This window comes from Orcinus orca, chromosome 8 (assembly GCF_937001465.1).
Source record: "Orcinus orca chromosome 8, mOrcOrc1.1, whole genome shotgun sequence".
NCBI classification, from domain to species: domain Eukaryota; kingdom Metazoa; phylum Chordata; class Mammalia; order Artiodactyla; family Delphinidae; genus Orcinus; species Orcinus orca.
The window spans coordinates 13,889,063-13,909,961 of NC_064566.1; the positions used below are offsets into that span (position 1 = coordinate 13,889,063).

Consider the following 20,899-nt stretch of genomic DNA (forward strand, 5'->3'; position numbering starts at 1 on the left):
GACCCGACGCAGCCAAAAATAAATAAATAAATAAAATTTAAATAAATAAACACAGCACCCTAAAGAATAGATACTGTATCATGCCCCGTTCCTCATGGGAGACTGCGGAGGTAACGTGCACAACTAGTCTGTGCGGAGCCGCTGCTGGAACCTGCCTCTACCTGAACCCCAAAGCCCGCGCCCCAGAGACGTGGCAGAGAGCAGGGACTTCCCTGCTGGGCCACGAGCTGGGACTAAGGTGGGATGCGGGGGAGGGAAGGGAGCCATAACAAGGACAGTAGCGGTCCCATTTACCCATCACCTACTATGCGACGGGCCCTGGGCGAAGTGCGTTCGTTTATCATCTCGTTTGGTCCTCACTACCACCACCTCCTGAGGCAGGATCGATGGCTCCATTACAGAGATGAGGAAACAGGCTTGAAGGGGTGCAGTAACGTGCTCCAAGATCCCTTGGCTGGTCAGCGGCAGGACTGGGGCCTGAACCCAGGGCTGCCTGACGCAGGGTCTGCTCTGCACCCAGAAGAGGAGCCTAAAGGCCCAGCTGCCCACTGCCCCAGGGCACTGGCTTGCCAGCACTGCCCCAGGGTGTCAGCTTTCCCTGCCCGCCTGGTCAGGCCGCCCTGTGACAGCTGCCCAGCCCGGAGGAGATTAGTCAGCCGAACACACCGCCTGATGCGAGTGTCACCCAGAAAACAAAAGGCCACAGTCACTGGGGGGGGTGGGGTGCGGCAGCTGCTCTCTGGGTGGCAGTGAGGGCTGGACCCTGCCTACTGCCCCAGACCCACGACAAGAGGCGCCGGCAGGATGAGGTCGCCCGCACATCCGCCTCATGACATGGGGGCGACTTACAGGTGCTCCCTTACCGCGTTCGAGCCCACACACTGCCCCGGGGTCTCCTCAGGGGCCTGACGATGCAGTCACTGCGAGTGGGGCGGGGCAGGCTAGGCCAGCCTGGCCTTGTGTGGCCACGTGCAAAGCCCCTCCCTCACGGGCCTCAGTCTCCTTGTTGGTCCAAGGAGGCAGTCAGCTGGCTGACCTGACGCCTTATGACAAGCTCTCCTCTAAGGCACCCACTCCTCTACGCTCCCCCCAGGCCCCATGCTTCCTGTTCCTCCCGTCTCCATAGAAACCTCTGTCCTCTGGTCAGCAGTGGCCTGACTCCTGACTTCCTATCTCTGCTGAGGCTTTTCCTGGGTCTGCTCAGAAGCCCAGCCTGGTTTCAGGCCTGTCCCAGCCTTTCCCCTGCTTGGGCGTGGAGCTTCTCCCCACAGCACAGCTCCGACTGGCAGCTTCTTGTCACCTCACGCTCTGTCACCTTCCACATACCACATGGTACATGTAAAGGTCACCGGAGGACGCCCCACAGGGCTCTAACACCAACAGCAGAGCACAAATGGCTGCCCCTCAGCCTCCCAGTGGGGGACCTGGGGTAATCCTGTCACACCCGAAGGGGACAGAGTGGGAAAGGACTCACGGGCCCCGTCAACTGGCTGCTGGGAGCCTGGGGAGGACAAAGAATGCTACAGGGAGACACGCACAGTGGTGGCTGGCCATGCACCCCGGTGAACAGCACCGAGTGGGGCTGCAGGTGGCCAAGCTGAGGCAGCTGCCGGGGGTGAGCGGACACGAGTGCCTCAGCTTCATCGGCGACTGGCTAGGAAGCACAGGACTCTTGGCCTCCCGGCCAGACTGTCTCACACGCTATGTTAGCTTCAAGTGGAAAAGCCCATGAGCCTTGGCATCCTATATCTGCCATTGCTTTCCTGGGCTGACCAACTAACCTTTCCGAGTCTCAATTTTCTTATCTGAAAAATGGGGATGAAACGACCTAGTTTAGGAGGTTTGACATAAGGGAGGTTCGGATGAGATAACAGTAGAAAGTACCTGATTGCGGCTGGCAGAGAGGAGGGGCAGGGCAGGGCCTACGCCTATAGCAGACACCAGGGCGTGTGGATAGTGTCACCTCCTGGGGTCTGTCTGTGCCCACGGTGGGGGTGGGAACCCGGAAGGGGAAGCTGGAGCTCCCAGGATGGCCACCCCCACCCCCTGAGGAACAGAGCCTGGCAGCCAGAGCCGCCTGGGTGTCTGCTCCTGCTGTGATGAACGCCCTCTGCCCCTGGCACCAGGCCTGGCCGCCGGGGACCCCTCTGCTTCCAGAGGTGCTCACACAGGCCGCCCTGTGGGATTCAGTCAGAGTGCCCGTTCCACGCTGTGGAAGGGCCCCTCACGCCCCTCTTCCCGGTGCAGGCTGGGAAGGGTGCTGTGTGGCCCCATTTCCAGCAGCCCCAGAGTCGGGGCCTGGAGCTGCTTCCCCAGGGTCTTGCTGCTCAGAAGCCACCTCTGGCTGCTTTGCTCCCACGGCCCTGAGGCTGAGGTCGGAGGGGAGGAGACGGGGACGGCTGGAAAGGGGGCCTGCCTGGGGCTGGTGAGGCAGGGTTCCTAGGTCTCTGTTCACTAAAAGGATCCTGCCCAAACCAAACCAAACCAAACCAGAATGCATGGCGGGGAGAGGTGGGCCAGGGCTGCATGGCAAAGGAGGCGACCAGGCCAGTCATGTTTACCTCAACAGGGTCCTGCCCTGGCTCAGGGACAGGAGCTCAGACAGGAGCTCGGTTGGCCTACGCTTTGCCGTTCCCTTTCCATCAGCTTCAGGAGCCTCGACTGGGGATGGTGGTGCCCGGGCCCGCCCTGATCCACCCCTCCCCAGGCCCACCCAGACAGATCCAGGAGGGAGGAAGCAGAAGGCAAGGAAGGGTTGAGGCAAGCCCCTTTGACCTGATCTGGAAGGCAGGGCGGCAGGCAGGAGGTGGGCCAGCGGGCTGGGGTCCTGGGGCGGGGGGCAGGCAAGCCCCGGCTCCCGCTCCAGCTCCGGGCCGGCCTCCGGCTGAGCAAGTCCTAGTTTGGGGAGTGAGCTGCTGTGGCTGCTCCCCTGCCCCTCCCCCTCGCCACCCTCCTCCCCCACGCCTGAGACGGCCGTTATGAAAATAACCCGATCGGTAAGTGACTGCACTTCCTCTCCCAGCAGTGCAAGCAGGAGGCAGTGGGCGGGCACACACTCACGCACGAGCCTCGCCTCCTGGCTTCTCTTCCCAAAGTCCCCAGAGGCCGGCTGAGCAACAGCTCAGTAGCCTCCCCTCCACGCGGCCCCTGGTACAGCTCAGCCCCTGCCTCAGCTCCGGGAGGGTTGGGGGGAGAAGAGGCAGGTCACCCTACACCCTCTCGCACCCACTGGACAGGTATTCCGGGATCTGAGAAAAGCAGCTGAGACAGCTAAGCACCGGCTTCAGACAAAATAACCTCAAAAATAAGCATCTGTGGCGTGTTTCACGACTTACTGAGCACTTTTCCACAAGCACTGCCGGACAGGAGGCTTGTAACTCCCCTGTGCAAGGGGCATTTTGCTCCCAGCTGAACCCCCAGGGCAGCTGAGGCTCACGGAGGCCCGTGACTGCCCACAGCTCACAAGTGGCTGAGCGGAGCCTCCTGATCCTGGGTTTCCCAGCCCTGCCAAGGGGGCCTGTCAGATCCAGAAGCCAGCCAGCCCATGTCACACCCATCCTGCCTAGAACGCCACCCCTCCATTAACACTCCTAGCCCCTAGGATCTAGAGTGGCAGCTCTCAAACATCCTGGTCCCAGGACCCCCTTACACTCTTAAAAATTATTGAAGCTCCCCAAACAGTTTTGTTTATGGGGGTTATAGCTATTAAGACTGACCATATTAGAAACTAAAGCTGAGAAATATTTAAAATACTATTTATTCATTTGTTGAAAAACAATAAACCCAGTAACTGTTAATATAAATAACATACTTTTATGAAAAATAAACTGTATCTTCTAAAACAGAAAAGTAGTGAGAAGGGTGGCATGTTTTAATTTTTGCAAATTTCTCATGTCTCGCTTAATAGAAGACAGCTAGATTTTAACATCTGCCTCTGCAGTCAATCTGTTGTGATATGTTGTTTCGGTTGAAGTACATGAAGAAAATTCTGCGTCCCACTGGCAGTTAGAGAAGGACGGAGCATTTTAATAGCCTTTTCACGCAATTCTGGGTGTTCTTCTCTGCTACTACACCCAAATATGACAAGTGGTAGTTTCTTAAAGGTTAGTGGCCACGTGGAATCTGAACTTTTCACTGGTCTGTCTTGCATTCTGAATTTTGAAACATCAAGCATAGGTCATTGGAAAATACTGGTTTACTGAGTTAGGCAGATCTCCACACACTGGAACAAAGTTTCCAAAATTGTAATTTTCACTCAAATTTTATCAATAGCAACACATTTTATCAATAGCAACAAATACTGATACTGTTTTTGAAGTGACAAGCTCACTTCATTCATTTTTGAGAAAACGTCTGCTAAATATCCAAATCTGAAGAGTTCTGTCTGTCGTCAGGTGTTCTTTCAAGTTTAAATGGTGTTCCTTAAAAAAAAGAAAAAAGTGACGAGTAGGGCTCGCAACTCAGTCACAAAAGTGCTTTTTCAAGACAGCCATCATAGTTCGGTTTGCAGCAAAAGTACTGTATGTATATTTCACATTTCTTCACACAGAACTTTTAAAAAAGTGTACTCAAGGATTTAGGCTTTAGAAGATTAATATATTTACTGCATTTTTCTTGTTGTGAGTGTGAAGAATACAATGGCTACAAGTCTATGTTGGGGCCACTGCCTTTGTCGGTGCCGAGGCTCCAGTAGTTTTACCCACAGTTGCTTTTATACAATGAGTACAAATATCAACACAGTGAGAAGGACACAAACTAGGGCAGCTCTGAAAGTATTATTACGAAAACAGTTTTGACCTCAACCATCCCCTGAAAGGGTCAAGGGCAACCCCAGGACCATACTTTGGGAACCACTGATTCAGAATAAATTCTAAATCCTCTAGCCTAGCAAACGTGGCTTCTGCAATGTGGCACTAACTCAACTTCCTAGGCCTTGATACAACCCTTGGTGCTAACCAAGGCAACTTATTCTCTGCCCCCTAATCTGGCTGAGCCCAAGCTCACTGCTGTGTCCTTGCACATGGCATACCTTCTGCCTGGAATACCGGCCTCCTTCCTCACCTCGTATCAAAATCCCACCTGCTCACAGCTGCCCCAGCCAAGAGTACCTCACTCCCACTGATGACTCCACACCACCCATCTGGCTCCTCTGCCATGGGACCCCTGGAAGTCCTGATTCTCTCCAATCCATATGCCTCGTTCCTCCCACCCACCAGACAAGTTCCTGGGGGGCCAGGGGCCAGATCTAGTGCACCTGGGCAGCTCAGCACGTTGCCTGGCAGTGAGTCCAGTGTTTACTGCTGATGGGCTGAGGAGGAAGGAACAGGGAATTCCGTCGGGGAGGGACCAGAGCCGTAAGGGGAGGAGAAGGGCTTCCTCCACCTCGGGTACCCCACCCAAGGGCTGACCACAAGGCCCAGGCTACTTCTCTTTGCTGGGCACAGGGGGATGGCAGCAGCCTCCTCTCCAGAGGACCCAGAGAGTGACAGCTGAGGCTCCTTTCCGGGCTGGGTGCCACTGCCCACTCCACGTTCTCCAAGGCTTTCCTTATGAAACCCGGCAACAGGGTCTGGTGACATGAAGTCACAGGTGAAGATGTGGGCAAGGAGGGGAGAGGAGCGGTTGCCTCAGATGCCGTGGGGTGGGGGGCAGGCCAGGACCCCAGCTCTGAGCTCCTTGCTGAAACATCCCCAGTCTCTCTCTCCTTGTATCCTGAGTCCCTGTCTCAGGGTCTGGCTCCTGGTAGGCCTTGGAGAAATGTCTGTGGAATTAATGATGGCTCATGCCTTTAGAGCCTCCCCTCCGAACCATCCTCCTACTGCCACCAGAATTCATCCTAAAGTGTCCACGTATCCTTCAATGGCTCTCTACTGTCAGGGAACAGAATGCAGAGACCTGGGCCTGGCAGTCAACAGGCTTCTCGGCCTCCTCTCCCATCTCGCTTTCATACTTTTTACATTTTACTTGACAAATACATAACTCACTCTGTGCCAGACACCGTCCTAAGTGTTTTACAAATACTAACTTTTTTTATTCATAAAATGTAATAGTAGTATTATCCCCAATTTATACATCAGAAAACCGAGGCACAGAGAGATTAAACAACTTGCCTGTGATCACGCAGCTAGTAAGTGGCAGAGCTGGGATTCCAACCTAGGAGTCTGCTCCGGGTCTGTGCTCTCAATCCCTCACTCTACCTCTAGATGCGTCTGTCAAGCAACGCACAGGGGTCTCTTCCTGCCTGTGTGCGTGGCACCTGACCGTCTCTCTGCCTGGAACACCATTCTCTTCTTCTGCTCCTTCATCTTTTTCCTCTCATATTTTCAGAGCTGGCTCAGATATCGGCTCTGCCGGAAAGTTCTCCCCAGCCTCCTCTCCCAGGCACTAGCTGCTCCCACGCTCAGGCCCTCTCTTGGTTGTTCTGGGCCATCAGCGCTGGTTTGCAGCTTGGTATCCCCCACCAGACCGTGCGCCCCTGGGATCATGTGTTACTCATAATTGCATCCCCAGGGTCTAGAAGTGCTGGATGTGGTTTGAAGAGTGAATGGAGGGAAAGGTGAATGGTCCAGGCTCAGCCTCAAGGATCACGCTGAGAGCAAAGGGCTGTGGGCCAGCGCAGTGACCCAGTGGCTGGCCAGTTCTGGAGGCCTTCCTGCCAGCCTTGGGTGGACAAGTTGCTCGTGTGGGCTGAGCTGTGTCTCAGAGGCACATAGTGAAATCCATCCCTGATGGGAATGCCGATATGTCTCCCTCTGAGTCTCGCAACACCTTGCTGGGAGCGTTACGAAGCCCCTGCTGGCCCCCACGTCCCTCTTCTCTTGTGACTGGTCCCTCTTGCTGCCTTCTCCTGTGTCTGCAGCAGGCTCCCATTCCCCATCTGCCAGGAGCAGCATTCCCCCTTATCCCTCATTCAAAATTTAACTCCCCCTCTGACTCTTCTGACCAAGTTGCTCCCTCCTCCATCTACTAGAAGATCTTCTTAGAATCAGCTGTCAGCCCCCAGGGCCCCACTCGGCCTCCCAGGCTTCATGCACTCCACACAGGGTTTTTTGTTTTTTTTTTTTTCCTGCCTCGAAGACAGAAAATGTGCCTCCAATCTTCCTGAGAGGTCACAGGGGTCAAAGGTGCTTTCCGAGGATTTGGACTCAAAGGTCCAGAGGTGTCCTGCCTCTGACCGGATACGCAACCTCAAGCTGAGTCTCTTACCCTGGCTGGGCCTCAATTTCCTCATCGGATTAATGGGGATAATACCACCTTGTCTTCCTCATGGGGTATTGCGGGCTTGAAAGAGAAAGTGTTCATGGTAACCCATTCCTCAGTTTACCAAAACTTTAAAGACAGAAAAATAACTCCAGAGGCCTAAAAATTAGGACAACCACTTTAGTGCACAACTTGGCTACAACTATCTAAGCTGAAGATACACTGCTCTGTAACCAAGCACTGGTGGACAGAACCCACGAGGAGCCGTGTCCCAGCGCAGTCTCTGAAGGATTACTTGCAATGGCAAAAAAACTACCAACAACCTAAATGTCCGTCAACAGTTACAAAAAGGAATGGTGTATGGCAGTTAAAATGGCTTCACACTACTGCTCGTGTTTCAAGACAGTTAAATCTCTGAAACAACATGGAGGGAAAAACCTAAATTCAGAATACGTACAATACACCATTTAACTCAAGGGCAAAGCCATACAAAACAGTACTATGTGTTACTGTGGATGCATACATACACAGGAAAAAAAAATCTTAAAACAGGCACGAGAATGTAAACACCCAAATCAGGACTGTCGTTTCTCCTGGGGGGGGAGACAAGGAGGCCTCCATCTCTGTCTAAGGCAAATATGACATAATGGTAAGATCTGACCAACCTAAGTGGTAGGTGTTAATGTTATTCTGTATACTTGCCTCAGGGCAAATACTTAATGCTTTTCAAAAGATTTTTAAGTATTAAAAAAAAAAGGCCCCCAGAGGGAGAACAGCTTCCGGGGGGTGGCCCTGGGTCTTCCATGGGTGGATTTCAGCAGTGGCATCTGCCAGGAGCAGCATTCCCCCTTACCCCTTGGAGCCCCAAGTATTCCTTACACTGTCTCCTGGTAGGAACCCCATATCTGTGGAGCCGGAAGGAAGGTCTCACCCGAAAGGATGCCTTTCAGAGGAGGGCGAGTGGCTGACAGGTTGCATCAGTGGGGTGTCTGCGTGGGCTGGGGCCCCCTTTCACAACCACCCCCGCCCCAGTAAAATGTCAGCTAGCTGGGGAAGGGGGGCGGAGAGACAGGCAAGCTGTTAACCCGCGAGATGCTGCGGCGTGGGCGGCGCGGCCCAGGCTCCTAGACAGCTATTTTGGTTCAGCCCTGGCAGGGGAGAGGCCTCTATGTGGGAGCTCTGAACTGGCGCTAGGCCAGGTGCAAGCGGCGGGGAAGTCTCTACAGTGGAGGGAGAGAGCTCGGGGGCCCTCCCTCTCTCTTCAGACCTCTCACCGTGAGGCCCCGTGCGCTGTGTTCTCCTCCTTAACACCTCCCCCCAGGCCACAGGCCCCCCACTGACTCCAGGGTGATATCTGGAGCTCCTGTGAACACGTCCCTTGAGTCGTCTGCTCCCTGCACTTTGAAAGCAAGATGAAAGGTCCCAGACTTGCTCCTCCACTCCAGATCCAGCCAGGGAGCCACATGACATCCTCCTTACAACCCGAGTCTCCCTACCCAAGGGTCTCCCCACCCCACCCCGCTCAGCCTTGCTCCCCCTGGGGCTAGGATCCTGGTGGCAGTTCTCCCTTGGGGTTGGGGCACAGATCATTTCAAGGGCCTCACTCTACTCCCACACAAGATAAAGATCTCTCAATTTCAAGGGGTTCAAGCACTTAAACCCCTTCTTAGGCTCTACCAGTTTGGTGGTGGGAAAATAGAAGAATAGAAGAAAGGAGTGATAGTAAGTAGGGCAGCCTGGCGTTATGAAAAGATACTTGGGTTTGGGCTCCAGCGTAAGCTGCATGATCCTGGGCCAGGCCCCTGACCTCGCTGAGCCTTGGTGTCTCATCTGTAAAATGGGAATAAAATCAACTACAAGATTGTTCAGAGGATTACATGAAATTGATGGATTGACAAGCTTCTGGCCACCGTTAATGGCCAGAGAGAGATGAGCTGGCACATCCCCTGCATCCAGATGAGTGTAAGAGGGGCGGCAGGTGGGAGTGCTCACCTCCTCGGCCTCTCCCTCCTCTACCTGGGCCACAGAGCCCTCGGTCTCATCAAACCTGCTCTGCACCACCTAACCATGCCTCTGGCGTCTCAGCTGAGGAAGGGGGCAGATGAGGAGAGACGGCAGAATGATAGCTCCTCAAGGGCACCTGGTCATTGCTCTGGCCTGCCCTCTTCCACCTGAAACTGCCTTCCAAGACTCCCACCTGTGACTGGAGTGCCCGGCAGGCCCGGTGCTGAGAAGCCACACGGCAGCCCCATGTGAGGATGATATCCTAAGGGCATCAGGGGCTCCCACACGTGAAGCACAGGGGAAGCAGTTCAGGGGGGCAAGAAACGAGTGCCTAGCATCACCCAGAGGTGCACCCTGCTAATCTCGCCCAGGAGTGAGGGGAGACGGTGAGCCTGGATGCAGGGGCAGGGCTTGCCCCCTCCCGCCCACGCTGCCCCGCCCCCCATGCCGACCTAGAGAATTACTCAGGTGGTGGCAGCGGGGAGGGGAGGCGGAGGGCAGGTCGGAAGGTGCCGGATAAAGATTTCTCCGAAAGCAGGGAAGCCTTTGGGATCCTGTGATGTGGTACAAACTGACACGCTGCTGAAGTTAGGGGACTGGCACTGAAGTCCCAGATAACCCCTAGTTAGCTGTGAGACCTCAGCCCAGTCCAGGTCAATGCACTGGACCTCAATCTTCAGAGAGGGGGAGGGGTCGGGCCAGGTGATGTGGAAGCTCACGCCCAGCCTGCCTTCTGCCGCACCCAGAGTATCAGGTAGCTCAGCAGCGGGGGTCTGTGCGGGTCCACTCACAGCAGGCCTGTGGTACAAGTGGACGGACGGCAGCAAAGGGACTCTCCCCTCTCACAGCCCCACTGTGGCAGCTGTCGCCCCCTTGTGTCGCTCTAGCGACACTGCAGGCCAAGTTTCCAGTCAGCTCCTGGACCTGGAAACTCTCTCGCCTTTGTCGGGGGACAGGGATCCAACCTCTGCTTCTCCTAGGGACCAGCACAGGCCAAGCCTCGGGGCCAGCATGCCCACTCGGCTCCCCCTGTGCTCGGGGGGCGACTGGTGAATTCTGGAGAGGGCTCTAGGAAGCGGCAGAGGCAGGCCTGTTTCTCCCTCTCCCAGGGTCACTCAGTCCTTCTTCCGTCCTTGCCTGGGAGGACACCCACTCTCGTGCTCTCTTTTGCCAAGTGAGAGTCCCGGACGGCTCCACATCCTGAGACTTGACCTTTTCGGAGGACAGCACGGAGAAAAAATGACGAGCTGCCCGCCCCCTCCCCTGGCCTGTAAGCCAGAGCCGCTGGCGGGTGTGTGGCAGCAGAGGGAAGACCGCGGGCTCCCAACCCAGGTCCCGGCCTGGCCGGCTCCACGCTGGCACACCATGTCGCGTGGGGAACAGGCAGAGCGAGGTGAGCCGATGCACGGCTCAGTCACCGAGGCCCCTTTTTCTTCCCAAACCTGCGGGAACCCAGGGACTCTGGCTTACACCTGCCTCCCTTGGCCACCTGGGCAGCTCCCAGAATTAGCCTGAGCAAGACAAACCACTCAAAGAGGCACCTTTTGCCCCCAGACATCCCGGCACCACAGCCCAGATTCTTGCCTCCGAACGTGGGGCATCCCTCAACACGTCCCTTCCGGATCATTGCAAAATCAACCCAAACCGGCACTGCTTCTGCTCAGGCTGCCCGGCGGGGACGCTCTGCCATCCTGGACTTCAGGACACCTGGCCCCGCGTGGCATCACCTCTAAATGGGACCTACTGTCTCAAACTTGTCCCACAGGTGCGTTTTCTGCCCTCTAGGAATGAATGACTTTAAGCACTAATGAAGGGCAGGGGTGGCAGAGCCAACGCTTAGGCTCCCAGGGGCTCTGCAGGCTGAGGTGCCTTCTGTCTAGATGTGTGAAGTGCTGGTAATTTCTGATGCCGCTGGGGTGCAAAGCCAGTTAATCCACAAGCTGCGTGATGGACAGGGCCAGAGGGTGAGGGGGTCCTCTCCAGGTGGGCCCTGGAAGAGCAGGAGGAGGCAGAGTCAACTTCCCTCCCACTTCTGACTGACCACCCCTCAAGGCCAATAGAAACTGAACGGTAAGGACAGAGGAAACCCAGATGCCCTGGGGAGGGCAGAACCTACACCTCCTCATGTGGGAGTGGCTGACGTTTCCCCAGCAAGGACAGGCGAGGTGGAATGGAGCTGGGGAGGAGCATGGCTCAGCCGTGTGCCTTACTGGGCTAAATAAAAAAGGGGAGACGGCAAACTGCTCCCCAGAGTCCAGAGGGTGAACCAGATGTGGGAGGCTGCAGTGGGCTTTAAGAAAAAGCCTCTTTAAGGAAGATGCCAAAGAGGCTGCCATTCACAGACCGTTCTACCAGACCAGACCAGGAATGGCAAACATGCGGCCCATGTACCATCACTACACCTCCCAAGCCCACAGCAGAGAGTGCTAGTCGATTCTAGAACTCTACCACTGAGCCAAGATCCGAATGCAGAAGTCTCAATACAGCTTCCGCAGCCATGACCAATCTATTTGTTATCCTCCCTTCCAGCCACTGTCTGTTTGCCTTGCAGGTCCCTCAGCCCCAAGGCCTGAAGTGTGTATGGCTGGGTGGGGGAGGGGAGCAGGAAGGGGTAAATTCAGAGGGTGGATGCCCAGTGAGCAGCAAGAGCCGGACTGAGAAGGAGCTTGGAGCCTGGGGAAAGACGGAGGGCTAGGTTCAGCTGGGGCACTGGGGAGTTTTGAGACTGGCAACTCGCAAAGGTGGCAGGACCAAGTAAACAGCATTAAAGGGACGGTGCCAAGGCGGTGCACGATTCCAAATATCTGTCCCCCCAGCCTCCAGTCAAAGCAAGGGGAGGCAGATCAGCCCCGTGGACATCTGATTCTCCAAACGCCCAGGCTTGTCAGGGGGAAGTCTTTAGTCCACTGCCCTCTCCCTGACTCTACTGGGTTTTCCAAATACATTCATTTCTGTGTGCCCCAATGCCCCAGCACAATGCAACTATGCAGGGGAGACTCCTTACACACTCCCGGAGGTGCTGTTTGATTTTCTTCTCATTAAGGCATCCTGTCAGATCACTTACCATCCCCAGAGTGAATGTAATACTGTGGTTCTCAAACTTGGTAGCACCGTAGAAACACTTGGGAAGCTTTATAAAATGCCCAGCCCTGGGACTTCCCTGGTGGCGCAGTGGTTAAGAATCTGCTTGCCAGTGCAGGGAACATGGGTTCGAGCCCTGGTCCGGGAAGATCCCACATGCCGCGGAGCAACTAAGCCCGTGCGCCACAACTACTGAACCTGTGCTCTAGAGCCCGCGGGCCACAACTACTGAGCCTGAGAGCCAAAGCTACTGAGGCCTGCGCACCTAGAGCCTATGCTCTGCCACAAGAAAAGCCACCGCAATGAGAAGCCTGTGCACTGCAACGAAGAGGAGCCCCCGCTCGGCGTAACTAGAGAAAGCCCATGCACAGCAACGAAGACCCAACGCAGCCAAAAATAAAATAAACAAATAAAATAATTTAAAAAAATAAAAGGGGCTTCCCAGGTGGCGCAGCGGTTAAGAATCTGCCTGCCAATGCAGGGGACATGGGTTGGAGCTCTGGTCAGGGAAGATCCCACATGCTGTGGAGCAACTAAGCCCGTGCGCCACAACTACTGAGCCTGAGCTCTAGAGCCGGCGAGCCACAACTACTGAAGCCCACGTGCCTAGAGCCCGTGCTCCTCAACAAGAGAAGCCACCGCAATGAGAAGCCCGCGCACTGCAAAGAAGAGCTCCGGCTCGCTGCAACTAGAGAAAGCCTGTGTGCAGCAACGAAGACCCAACGCAGCCAAAAATAAATTAAAAAAAAAAAAAAAAGCCCAGCCCCATCTCCAGACCTGATGAGTCAGACATGCCAAGGGTAAGATCTAGGAATCTGTAGTTCCTAAAGCACCCGAGGTCACTGTGATGTTCTGTTTGGGAACCTGGTATAGAGAAAAGGATGTGGGTTTTGGAATCAGACTAGAGTTCAAACTCTATCTCTGCCTCTTACCTGCTACGTGACTCTGGGCAAACTACTCATCTCTTTGAGCCTGTGTTCTTCTCGTCTATAAAAATGGAGAAATAACATCTGTCCTGATTATTTTAGAGAATTATGTAAAGGTACTTGCTGTTCTCTTACTTCTTATCCTTCCTCCTGAATGTGTCTGAGGTTCACTGCTACACACACAAACCTGTGCCCTTCACAAGGGGCAACAGCCAGAGGTCAGAAGAGCCCGACACTTGGTACCCTGTGGGCAGGGACAGGAAGCCTCTGGCGGAGCCCCTCCCTCCCCCTCACAAGCCTGTGAACACTGGAGGCTACATCCTGCAGAGCTGGGTGTAAACTGCTCCGGCAGGCAGGGCTGTGGGTGACAAAACAGAGGTACGAGAAGCTTTGTTCCCTGCCCCGTTTTATGTGGCATTGAAGCCTGCCTGGTTTCACAAGGGCCTACAGAGCTCCATCTGCCAGTGTGAGGATCCAGATCTTTGTGCGTGGCAACACAGTGCAGGCACAAAGAGCAGGGCCCTGCTTAGGGTAGGGCAGGCAGGGGGCACAGGTCAGCATTACAGGGATGCCAACTTGTACAGAAAAAAACGACCCCTGTTATTGGTGGGTGAGGTCAACCCTGGGAAGGGACAGGGCAAAGCTCGGGGGGCCAATTGCCATGAAGCCTGGACAACTGAAGAAAAGTGAGAGGGAGGCCCTGGGCAGACTCCAAGCGGTCAGAGTCCAGTCTGAGTTGGCTCTGGGGTCCTGAGCTGACAGGCTGCAAGCTCCGTGGCCACTGTAGAAGGACAGGGTAAGTCAGGGAGAAGTCCAGGGAGCCAGGTGGAGTCCTCATGGGGCTCCATCTCCCCTCACCTTCCACCAGAGCTGCACTGGCAGGAAGCGGCTCCCAGCCAACACCAGCACACATGCCACGGGTTGCCTGCACTCAATCTTTCCACACCCTCCCCACAGTTCCTCACCAGAGTCCTGGTCAAAGCCCCGTCACAGGCACAATATGGTGACATTTGGCGTGCTGGGGGAGAGGCCAAGATAGAGCTTGAAGAGTCAGCACCCGATCCCTTTCCCAGCAGGGCTAGACGCGGGTAGGGGGAGATATGCCTACTGCCTAGCAGAGCAGAGGTTGAGGTCTCCCTGCTAATTAAGAGCATTGTAAAACAGGTGGCCAGGAACCCCCAACTCCAAGGAGAAGCTGAAAATGCTGAGCGATTAGGTCTGTGACCAGTGCTCCGGGACAGGCATGGGTCGTTAACAGTAGTATCAACGAGGCCATGTTCTGCGGATGTCACGCAGTGGTGGTAGGCAACCCGGCCACACCGAGGACCAGAGTGGCGACGTGACCGCCCACCTCCCTGGGGCCAGGAGGCTCAGAGGGGGCCCTGTTCCATCAGTGCCAAGAAGGGGATCGTGACCAGTCATGGGGGACCTACCTGCTGGTGCCAGGGGTTTAGGTAATTCTGTCTCCCTGCTGGAGAGTTGGAAGCCGCCCCTGCCTCGGTACCACAGAGAAGGCGCGCTAAGCTGCCGGTGCCAGGGAATGACCCCCACTCGGTGCCAGTGCCCGGATGCTGGGGGATGACCCCCACGCAGAGCCAACGCCAAGACAACCCGGATCGCAGGTGCCCGGGAACACCCCGCTCGGTGTCAGTACCAGGTGGCCGAGGGATGCCTCCCGCCGCCGCCGCCGCGCTCACCTGTGCCCGAAGAGACGCAGTCCTGGGAAACGCCGCTTGCTGAGACGCCGGGGCGCCTTGTCCGGCTCGGGACCGGCGTCGCGCTCGCAGCCGCTGGACGAGGCGGAGGCCGACTCGGAGTCGCTGCTCCGGGCCTCGGGGCTGCCGTCCCGCGGCTCCATCCGGCCCTAGCCCCGGCCGGCGGCGGGCCCGCGGAAGACGCCCATGCCGGGCCGGCGGCCGGGGCTTAGCAAGCCGGCTCCTCGCCGCCCGCCGCGGCCACGGCGCGCGCTCGCTCCGCCCGGCCCGCGCCGCGCGCCCCCGCGCTCCACGCCCAGGTGCTGGGGAAGCAGCCGCAGTCGCCGCTCCAGGAAATGCCGCCAGCTGCGGCCGCAGGACCCCGCATAGCTGGCCGGGCCGCTGCCTGCCCGCCGCCGAGCACGCCCCCTCGGCTACGCGGTGGCACCGGCCCGCCGCGCCCTCTGCCGGCCGCCGACCGAGCTGCAACCCGCCTGGGCCGCCAGAGGGGGCGGGGGGTCGAGAGGGGGCGGGGCAACCGAGCCCCGCCCACAACCCCAGCTGGTCCGCCTCCGGGATCAGAATAGAATCTCCAGCCCGACACAGCCGCCCCGCGCGCACCCAGGCACACGCAACCTTTTTTTCTCCCTCTTAGCCCCGTCTCCCCGCACCAAACAACCTACATACTCACAAGTGAACACTCGCGAGGGTGGCTATCACCACCTCCCCTCCCACATCTACAAGGAATAGACACCTCTCTCGCACACCCTGTGCCCGTCACAGCCACTCATACAATCTCCACTCCTACCCTCTTTGCTCTCCCAAATCACGCCCTCGGGAACAAAAGTCACACAGTGCTCCCCATACGCACAGAACAGACACGCTTCTCACACAATTATGCTCACTCATTACACAAACTAACACTTCCCACACCAGCCTCTCACACTCAGAAATGTATACCAGGACCAAAGTCACTTAGTGACCCTCACACACACTAACAACACGTTTCTCATTCAAATTCATCTTTCTAAATCCAAAGCTGTTTCTAATCCTTTCACACTCCTAACATGTAGCACTTTCCCAACACAATATCCAACGGAACCTGTAAATCTCTTACACTACAGGAATCACCTGCACACCTCTTACATACTCATAAATACATACACAAAAGCAAGGACCACACTCTCATTCCCCAACATCCATGCCCTCAGTGAACATATACGTCTTTCTCCTATACCCAAATATAACCCAGGACAGCGGTTACATGTTGCCACATCCCTCTTACATATACCTCACCCACCCAGAAATATACCTCGCAGCCACACACAAACACACCCCCATGGGCAGCAAAGGTTGTCCCCCTCAAGAGATGAGGACGGCAAGTGGAACCAGAGCAGTCGCCTGTGGCGGCACAGCCAGTACACGTGCTTGAGAATCAGCAGCTTGGGGGCAGCCTCTGATAGCCCCTGCAGGGCTGACAAAAGGAGGCCAGGAAGCTGGAGAGTATGGGTCTTCTCCCTCCAAACCCGGCCACCCTGATGCCCATATCAGCTGCCTGCTGTTTCTGTTAGCACTCCTCTCTGCAAAGCCACATCCTGTGTCACTTCACTTTCACCCTCTCTGGGGTTCTGGCAGCCCCTTTTCCAGCCTCAGCCTGCCACACATAGCCAGTGCTGGGAGCTGTGACATGTGGGCAAGCCTGCCGTTTTAAAAAAATAGCCAGCATCTAGAAGCTCAGAACCTTCTCCCAGCTTCCTTCAAGTTTCCTCTAGGCCTGGAGACCAGGGGAATGGGGCACCAGCCCTCCCAGCAGCTGCAGGTGCCAGGGTGGTAGTGAAATCTGCAAGTGGGCCGGACACGGTCCTCCTGGGGTGCGTGGGTCCCTTTGGGAAAGTTTCCCAATGCTTCTGACACCAAGCTCTGAGGGAGGAGACCAGAGGCTACTGAAGACCCCACTGAGTCTGCACAAGGCACCCAATGCCACACTCCTGTGGGGACTTCTCTGCCCAGGCCCCCCCGCGGTTAGCTCCCTCGACTCCTAGCCTTCTGCAAGCTCAGGCCCCACCACACTGCCCCAGCAATTCAAACAACAGAGCCCTTCTCACCCTGCCAAGAACCCCTTTGCCCTTTTCTGCGCCTCTGCAGAGCCACTGGACACAGGGAGGGGCGTAACCCCACTTCTGTCACTCCCCCAACCCCAGATAAAAGACTCATGAAGGGACTGAGGGCCAGAGGTCCCTGTGCTCATTCTCCGGCCACCCAAGTACCTACTGTGACTGGGGGGCCTCAGCTGGGATCTGTGGCACGTCCCAGGAGCGGTAGCGCCACATCTGCCTCAGTGCGCCGGGCCGCTCTCCTTCTTCTGTCTCCAGAGCCTCCGCGGGGCCCAGAGCCACAGCCTCATCGCAGCCTCCCCCGGTACTGTGGCCGGCCCCCAGTGTGCTCATCCTGCCCGGCGACTCTCTTCCTCTTTCGGCACTTCCTGACCAGGGGGCCCTGCGAGAGGCCGGCCGGCTGCCCCGTCGAGGACCATAGGCCTCGTAGGCGCCTTCCGCTGGTCAGGGCAGGAGGCTGGCTGGGAAGAGGAGCTGCCCCGGAGGGCAAGAGGCAGGTGAGGACAAGCCCAGCCCAGCAGCCAGGAGACAGCACCAAGTCAGAGGCTGTCAGGCAGCCAGCAGGCCTGCCCAGGCTGGAATCTGAACGTGGGCCCCAGTCTGACCTTCCTCTCCACCTAACTGCTCCAATCTTCACCTCTTGGTCCTGCTGAGGTCTCCTGCTCCCTCACAACCTCTGGGTGCACTGGGACCGTGCCCAGCCCACACACAGCTCTCTCTCCTCTCAGCTCTGTGAGCACCACATCGTCTAATACACGGACAGTGGCGGAGTGGAGAGAGTAACCAGAATGGAGCTAGAAGATGTGGGCGCACATCCTGTTTCTGCCACTTACCAGCTGTGCACCCTGGATCAGGTCAGAGAGGTTTACCTCTCCAGGTCACCTGAAATCCTTTTTGGAGTAAGGTAGGCTACAAACAGATAAACCGGTGAATATGCGTGTCAGGGAGCCTTTCTGAGCCTCAGTTTTCTCATCTGTAACATGGAAGGGGGCAACAGTAATAACTGAGCTTGTGGAGTTTTAGGAGGATTAAATGAGAGGCGAAAGGGTTTACAAATGAATTCATTCAATAAATATTTATTGAGTGCCTTCTATCTGTGCATCAGGCACTGTATCAGACTAGATAGCAGTGTGCAAGGAACCAGCGCTCTAACATTATGTTGCTTAGATTCTATTCTAAACAAATAATATATGAAATAATGTCCGGTAATGAGATGAGATGAGCTATAGAGAAAAATAAAGCCAAGGCGAAGGGGGAGGAGGATGATGACGGCGATGTTACTTAGGTTAGGGGGACTGGGGAAGGCCTCCTGAGGTGACATGTGACAACAGACCCGAATGAATTGAGAGAGCAAATTATGTGACAGTCTGGGAGAACAGCAGTCCAGGTGGAAGAAACAGTAAGAGCAAAGGCCCTTTGAGTAGGAATGTGCTTGATGTGTCTAAAGAATAGCAAAAAGGCCACACTGGGTGGACTTTGAGGCCATCGTGAGGATTTGGTAAATAAATAGTAAGGCGTACGCTCGCTCTTTATTATCAGGGTTGGTTCTGGGATGGAAATCATACCTTCCTTAAGCACTCTTTAGTCACGCTGCTCTATAATTAGTTCTTGAGTTCTGTATGTGTTTGTTACCCCAGAAAGATTGTAAATTTCTCGAGGACAGAAAGGGTGTCAGTTCAATTCAGTTCAGTTCAATAAACGTTTACGCTACAGAACCTGCAGACACGGAATGTACACGATGCCATCCCAGCCCTTAGAAACCTCCATCTGGTGCTGTAATCACCTTTGTGTCCCTCATGACTGGAACATAATATTTCTCAATAACTATTTGCTTAATAAATCATGCTATGTCATGACTAATTAATACTTGGTAATAATAAAAAATAGCTAATATTTCTTGGACATTTCTGTGCCAGAAATCTTTGAATTCTTGTGACAATCCTATGACATAGATCTTGTTATTTTCCTCCTTTTACAGATGGAGAAACTGAGGCACAGAGCGGCTAAGCTCATTTGTCCAAGGTTACCCAGCCTGTAAATGATAGAAATAAGAATTTCACCCCAGAGTCTGTGCCCGAAAACGAGACATCCTATTGCCCCTCTAGGATTGGGGACATAGCCAGGTGATGCCACTGAAGCTTGGCAGCCCCTTTCCCAGTGGCTCTCCCTCCAGCCCATCACCCTGCCTCGAGGCAGGTCCTGTGTGCTGTGGCCCAGCAGAGACTCTGCCAGCCAGGCCAAGGTCTATTCTAGAAGGAGGCTGTTGCAGGGCCCTGTCCTCCTCTCCTAGGGATTTTGCAAGTAGCTTGAACAGTTAAACAGAGGAAATGGGGCTGGGCTTGTTTTCAGTCTGAGGCTTCTGGCAGCCCTGGAGTAGCAGGGAGCAGGAAATGTGACGCCTGGAGGGGAAGCTGGGCAGGCTGGAGGCTCTGAGAGGCAGAGCAGTCCTAGCTGTGGGACCACAGTCCCCCTGGGCTTGTACTCACTGAAGCTGTCAGTACTTTGCAGGTGGGGTGGGGAGGACAAGGCTGGAAGGGACAGGTGCACAGGGCTGGGGAGGATGCCCTTGGCAGTTCCTAGGACAACGTGTGCCAGCACTGGGGAGCTGGGGACCCCTCAGAATCCACCCAGATACACACAGGAAGAGGAATCTGGGTAAGAAAATTATTCTGGGCTTTTTTGAGGCCCCAGAGGGTGAGGTGTTCTACTTTCTGTGGCCTGGATGAGCAAGTGGGAGCTGGGGAAAAGAAATGTACCAGGGCACCAAACACTTAAGCCACGATCTGGACAGCCACTGCTCTCACAGCCAGCCAAGCCAACCTCCTTGGCCTGACCTTCAAGACTCCTCGTGTTCTGGTTCCTTTCTTTTTTGCCTCTTCGTCCAAGCTTTCCCTGCAGAGATTTTCTCTCAGCTCACACCATGCTGGTGCCTGCCTCACAGTAAGTACTCAATAAACATTTCTTCCCTCTTTCTTCACACTTCTTTTAACATGCTGCCCTCACCCCTGCCATTTCTTTCTGCTTATGCTGCTCTCCTTGCCCTGTCTGCCCATAAATCTTGGCCAATCAAAATCTCCATCTTTCAAAACCCCAGCCCAAAGAGCAAAAGTGGGAAGGTGGAAAGAGTTGGTTCAAACCCCAGCCCTTGCTGTGTGATGCTGGGCAAATCACTTAACATCTCTGGGTTGGATCAGATGATTTCTAAGATCTTGTCTAGCTCTGACAGTTTCATTTGAATCTCCTTCCCTGATCTCCAGGTTTTCACTCACTCATTCATTCATATGACAAACATTTTATAAATATCAATACCTACTAAGTGTCGAATGCTGCTCCAGAGCCAGCACTCCCATCCCACTGATGTGTCTCTGACACTCCCCTTTGTTCCCCCCAAATATTCCTCTATTATGTGACCTTTTGTGCATATGAGTCTTGTCTCCTTACAAGAGTCTTGAACCCAGTGTAGCTCCTAGCTCTGTGCGGGGTGCACAGTACGTGCTTAGTAACTTCGTATGAAAGTCGGAATGAGCTGAATATAGCTGTCAAGCAAGCAGAGCAGAGGGAGGGGGGCTGGCTTCCCGTTCGCATGAGTGGCTGTGGTGAGACATGAGGGACTTTGGGAGCCCATGTCCCTTCCCAGCAACTAAGCCTGTGATCCAGGTACCTGCTGGGGGCCCTTGGGAGCAACCTAGAGCCGAAAAGCACCTGCTGACCTTGGCCCCTGCCCAGGTTCTGGGCCTCTACCCCCACAGAGGAGACAGATGTACCTGAGCTGGGTTGCAGGTGCTGCTGGCTAGTGACAGATGGAAATTTGATTAGGCTCCTTCTGGGTAGCCTCATTAAAGTCACGTGTGGGAGGAAATCTGGAGGAGGGGCTGGGGAC

The 20,899-nt window shown here is 55.3% G+C and overlaps 1 protein-coding gene across 10 annotated transcripts in view; it reads right to left on the reverse strand.

Moving 5' to 3' along the window:
- DGKZ (diacylglycerol kinase zeta) overlaps nucleotides 1–20,899 on the reverse strand; it is a 42,314-nt gene that overhangs the window by 15,177 nt on the left and 6,238 nt on the right. For 2 of the 10 annotated variants that reach the window (XM_033411711.2, XM_033411705.2), the window contains exon 1: nucleotides 14,909–15,268. The exons of 2 other annotated variants lie outside the window; for them this stretch is intronic. Coding sequence is in view for 4 of the 8 variants with exons in the window: in XM_012538378.3 (XP_012393832.1) it covers nucleotides 17,177–17,352 (176 nt within the window). In the remaining 4 variants the exon portion in view is untranslated. Of the gene's footprint in view, nucleotides 1–2,775; nucleotides 2,901–13,217; nucleotides 13,273–14,908; nucleotides 15,269–17,176; nucleotides 17,408–20,899 lie in introns of those variants that run through there. 6 more of the 10 variants (XM_033411715.2, XM_012538378.3, XM_004264053.3 and 3 more) reach the window with 6 other exon arrangements.